The 5,746-nt window shown below is 38.2% G+C and overlaps 1 protein-coding gene across 1 annotated transcript; it reads right to left on the bottom strand.

Annotated features, from left to right (window-relative positions):
• Window positions 1–556: 556 nt before the first annotated feature.
• On the bottom strand, window positions 557–1,498 carry LOC100926334 (putative olfactory receptor 5AK3). The gene has a single exon (XM_003773935.1). It carries the CDS (start codon window positions 1,496–1,498, stop codon window positions 557–559), a length of 942 nt encoding a protein of 313 aa, XP_003773983.1.
• Between the last annotated feature and the right edge of the window lie 4,248 nt (window positions 1,499–5,746).

The raw sequence follows: 5,746 nt of genomic DNA on the forward strand, positions 1-5,746 counted from the left end.
ACCTTAATTTGTATGACCTTAGGCAAATTATAACATCTCAAGACCTCAGTTTCCTTATTTGTTACAAGAAAAGGAAAAGAACCAGATTATTTCTTAGCTCTCCTTTAATTTTAAATCACATTCCTTTATAGTTTGCCGAGTCCCAGTTTCCTTATGTGCAAAATGAAAATTATAATATCTATACTACCTATTTATAAAGTTGTGAAAACCTAAGATTACACTTGTGAAAATACCTTAGTGCAGGAGGAACATAAGCTGTCATTATTGTTTTCTTCTTCATGATTGTGATGATAATTATTGATAATTGAGCATGATCATATCAATTATTATTGAATGTTATCATTTCAAAGATTTGGGATGTTCTTCAGCCTGTGTTAGACTTTAAAAAAATTAAAAAAGAGTATTCAAGTTGGAAGAGTTACTCTAACACTACTCCTACATGCCGTTTCAAATTGCACCATTGGCTTATCATGTCCAACTCAGATGAAATGTTATCCTCTTGTGGAAAGAATGAGAGAGAAGGGTCTTTGTTGGGCGGGTTCTGTAAAGCAAAAGTTCAGGACTTGCATGTTAAGAAATTCTTGCTCATCCCTTTCAGGACCTCTTGGACCTCCTTATTCCTCAGACTATAGATCAGGGGATTGAGCATGGGGATGATGATGCCATAAAACACAGAGGCGATTTTATCATTCTCCTGGGACTCACTAGATGAAGGCTGTAAATACATGTAAGAAAGAGTCCCATAGTAAATGGTGACAGCTGTCAAGTGGGAGGCACAAGTGGAGAAGGCCTTGTGTCTCCCTGCAGCAGAGCTCATCCTCAAGATGGCAGCCACGATATAAACGTAGGAGAAGAACACAACCATCACAGTGCTTATCAAGTTGAAGCCCACACAGACAATTAGTAACATGACATTGATATCAATTGTGGAACAGGAAAGGGGGAGCACCAGGGGCACATCACAGAAAAAGTGATTAATGGTGTTAGAATTACAGAAGAACAGAGAAAAGGTAAAACCTGTATGAATAGAGGCATTCAGGGATCCCATAACATAAGATACAGCAACGAGCTGGTTGCAAGCCCTCTGAGACATGACCACTGGGTAATGCAGGGGGTTACAAATAGCCACATAACGGTCTATGGCCATGGCGGCAAGAATGTAACAATCAGCTGTAGCAAATGTGGCATAAACAAAAAATTGCATCAGACATCCCGAGAACGAGATAGACTTGTGGGACACCAGGAAGTTTTGCAGCATCTTGGGAGTGATGGCGGAGGTATAACAGAAGTCAACAAAAGCCAGGTGTTGGAGAAAGAAGTACATGGGAGTGTGAAGGTGGGAGTCAGTTTTGATGATCAGAATAATACCAACATTGCCCACTACGGAAATGACATAGACAAACAGAAACACGAGGAACAGGACATACTGTAGGTCTTGTCGGATCATAAAGCCCAGCAGGATGAATTCAGTCACTGTGCTGCTGTTTTCCTGGGTCATGACTATAGCAAATATATCACCTATGAAAGAGATGTACACAGAAAAGTACACATCAAGAAAAGTGAGTTTTTCATGAGATAGGACTAGGTTTGAGAGAATAGAGAGTTTCTACTCTGTTGTTTTGGTGGTTCATATTTTAAGTTTTGTTTTACAAGGCTAGTATATATAATATAGTTTATTTCCCCCAGACATTATGTTTTTGATTTGAATAAACTACCCTCTTATGGGCAAGAGTATTTGAGATAGTCTCCTCTGGTTTGAACTGGTAGATTTTAATGTGTGATTAACTGATAAATATTGAACCACAGTAATAATAATAATAATAAAATAACAATAATAATAATGATTTTACTAACCTGATCTCCTTCTAAGCCCTGATAGTAGAAAATCACATTTCATGACTAATCTCAGATGATACAGCTTCATCCACCTATCTCTTCACTGAAGTAAGGTGACAGAGTATAACAAATGTTCTAGAGCTTACAGATCCTATGAGGTCTGTACCACTTCACAATTGTGCCCTTTGAAATAAGTACATTTATTTAAATTGTAGAACTATTACTGTTCAGGCTGAGAGATCAGATCTTAAGCCTGGGTAACCTAGAGAAATTATGGCATATTTGTTGGACTATCTCCACTCAATGGAGGGAACTCTTTCCTTAGCAGCTAGCTTGAATTTTAGAACCAAATAAAAATAGTTTGGAGTCAAGTCTAAGCAATAAGGTGGGGAAGGAGATCCTTTAAGGCTTATTCTTCCTTTGTGGGTTAAAAACAAGATCAGATTGCAAAACAAAACAATGAGACAGATTGATTTGTGGTTGGAAACTTGGCTCTGAACTCCTACCCAGACAGGAGTTCAGACTTGGAGGGTCTGAGCAATGGTATCATGGGATAAGGTATTGAAGGATGAGACTGCAGCCTTCCAGGGAGCTGATCAGAATGGGAGATCTATCTTTTCTTCAATCTGACTAAAGAAACATTTGTTAATGCAGTGTCTGCTATGACAAGGCAGAGAAGAGGATGCAAAGAGCCCACCTTAAGTCAGAGCCTTACCTTTGAGTCCTACTGACTTTTCAGGCCTCTGCATTTTCCATGACTACAAGGTGCAAAGCTGCTGCTACCTGCATAGATAGAAGAATTTCCCTCACTACAATTTCCCTAGATCAGTAAAATCATGGTCTTTTCTTCCCTTTCTCAAATAGAGGCAGAAGGCATAAACTGGCTCAAAAGAGAAAAAAATGAAAATTTTCCTGCCCTCGAGAAGGTTATGTTCTACTTGTGACATGGAACATGACCACAAATATGTAAGTAACAAGCTGGGGGTAAGGGGAACTAAGGAGAGATCATAGAATCATAGGATCATCGATCAGCAATAAGAAAAGGCTCCAGATTCCAATTAGCCCATTGGCAACATTTTATAGATAAGTAAATTAAGGTCCAGAGAAGGGACATGTCTTACCCAAAATGTCAAAGCAATAAGGATGAGATTAGGCAAAAATTATGGAAAGACTATACAAATGTATGACATAACTTTACAGACTCGGCAAATGGCAGTTTTTTTCTCTTTGGTAAGGGTCTAGACTTGTAATTTAATCTGTGTAGAGTAAAATACAACTTCCTTAATTCAGATTGTTTCCTAAAATTTTCTAAAAGTCAATGTCCTGAGAGAAAACAGAGTGTAATAGGAAAGGAACATAGTCCTCAATTTAGGAAGACTCAAATTCAAGTCTTGCATTTGATATGTACTGGGTGTGTGACCATTGATCTTGTTTAAAATAGTTGCCCATTAAATGTTTATTGAATAGATGAGACCTACCTTATACAGCAAAACATTTGTAGAACCATTAAGCAGTACCATTGACTACTGGGAAATGTTTAATGGAAAGGTGGGTCAATCAAAAATTAGCTGGAGTCAGGAAATCACAGGATGTTGGTTCTGGAAGAAAAGTAGGTTCAAGATATTTGGACTAGATTCTCGCTACATTGTCAACTATCTCATCTTATCAGATTTTAGAGGATCTGCCCAGGCTGGCAGAGGTACCTTGTTCCCTGTTGCAAGATGAGTTCTATGTAGTAGTGACAATAGAAGTCAGGTTATTGTGGTTTTCTATGTAGTCCTCCTTCCCTAGAACCTAATGCCTGATGCCATACACAGATGGTCAAAAGGAAAAGCCTTATTTTCATTAGCAGAAGTTTCTATAAGCAGTGATTTTTCTGTACTGTTTTTGAGATTCAAATGCTTCACTTTTTCCCTTTTAGGCTTAATTAGACCCTCTGAAGGGTTTCTTCTGAAGTAAGTTTCTCAGGAATAGTAGAATAATTAATGATTCTCCCCAGTACTAGGGCTTCCTCTTCTCTCATCACCTTGGCTTTGATGAGATGAGAGTCTGGGTCACTTTAACACTAGCCCTTAGATCCCAGAATGCACCATCCTAGGGATAATGGGGATTCTATGCTTCTTTGGTCTTCTGGGGTTCCTACTTGGGCTTGTTCTGCTTCCTTCTAATCCAGCCTGACAGGGAGGGTAACACAGTATCTTTGCAGGAGTAGTGAATGGAGCTATACATAAGCCTGGTCTATAGCATTGGGACCCATTCTCTTGGGTCTCTCTGGCCCCAGAGACTGGAGAATCGGGAGAAAAATCCTCATTGGTTGCCCTTCGATTGTTGCAGAGCTGGGATTCCCAAAGGAGTTTCAATTGCTTTTCAAAACTCTTCTCAGGGATTTATTTTGAAAAATAATTATAATGAGAGACAGTGTGATGTGGTGGAGGCAGAGTGACAAAGTGAGCCACATTGTAGAGAGCCAGAAGACATGGGTTTGCAGACCCACCACTGGCACATTTTATGTATGATTCTGTGCTAGTCATATGACTTCTCAGTGCTCTGGATCTCAGCTTCTTACACTCACAACTTGTTACTGAATGTGAGGGTTGTGAAATTATGACTTATTAGAAAATGATTAATTTGCATACCTATTTTAGGTATCTTTATAGTCAAGTAACATTTTCTTGTGGGAAAAGGGGTCATGAGTGGGAAAAGTTTAAGTAGGTCTGCTCAAGATAATTCTCTATGACTCAGTTGATAAAATGGTGCTGACTTATATTGATATCCTTAGTTGGGAATTTGCTACACAAATGGAATCACCAGTCTGGTACTTATTGCAGTAATTATAATGTTTTTGTTGAGTCAGTGCAGTCATTACTGACTCTTGGTAGACTCATTTGAGGTTTTCTTATCAAAGGTGTTGGAGTGGTTCCCTATTTCCTGCTTTAGCTCATTTTACAGATTGGGAACTGAGGCAAACAGGGTTAAGTGACTTGCCAAGGGTCACACAACTAGTAATTGTCTATGGCTGGATTTGGACTCAGGATGATGAGTCTTTCTGACTCTAGACTCACCATTTTATACACTGTGCCACCAATTCACCCTAATAATTATGATAACTAATAACAATTTCATAACACTCTAAAGGTAATTATTGCTTTTCACCTTCAGATTGTGAAGGAGGTGGCAAACTAATTAGCTCCATTTTACAGAAGTGGAAACTGAGGCACAGGAATATTGTGATTTGCCTTTGGCCAGAACCAATCAGAAGTGGCATTTGAACCCAACATTCCTGGTTCCAAGACCAACCTTCTTTGACTGGCACCATACTACCTCTCATTAAACCCCACAGCACTGGCATCAACATGGACAGATTCTAAGGGAAGTAGTATCAGTGTTCCAAGGGAACATAATTTACTGAAAAGAATACTTGATTTCAAGGAAGGACAGTTTTTAGAGCCTTTCCCTGCTACTTACTATATATTTCCTCTATGTAGCTCAATTTCTCATTAGTGAAATGATGAGATTATTATGATGACAAGGTCCACAATTTTTCTTTATTTTTTATTTTAATGGAATATTACTTTTCCAAATATATTCAAAGGTAGTTTTCAATATTTATATTTGCAAAATCTTGTGTTCTAATTTTTTTCTCTCTCTCCAAGACAGCAAGCAGTCTGATGGGAATTTTATATGTGTTCCATATTCATCATGCTGCTCAAGAAAAAAATAGATCAAAAGGGGGAAAATATGGGAAAGAAAAACATAAAACAAACAAACAACAACAAGAACAAAAGGTTAAAATACTATACTTTGATCCATATTGATTTCCCATAATTCTCTCTGGATATAGATGGCACTTTCCATCATAAGTCTATTGGAATTACCTTGAATCACCTCATAGTTGAAAAGAGTCACATTC

Source organism: Sarcophilus harrisii, chromosome 6 (assembly GCF_902635505.1).
Source record: "Sarcophilus harrisii chromosome 6, mSarHar1.11, whole genome shotgun sequence".
NCBI lineage: Eukaryota > Metazoa > Chordata > Mammalia > Dasyuromorphia > Dasyuridae > Sarcophilus > Sarcophilus harrisii.

Coding starts and splice junctions, on each gene's coding strand:
- LOC100926334 (XM_003773935.1), bottom strand. CDS start 1,498: ATGACCCAGGAAAACAGCAGCACAGTGACTGAATTCATCCTGCTGGGC.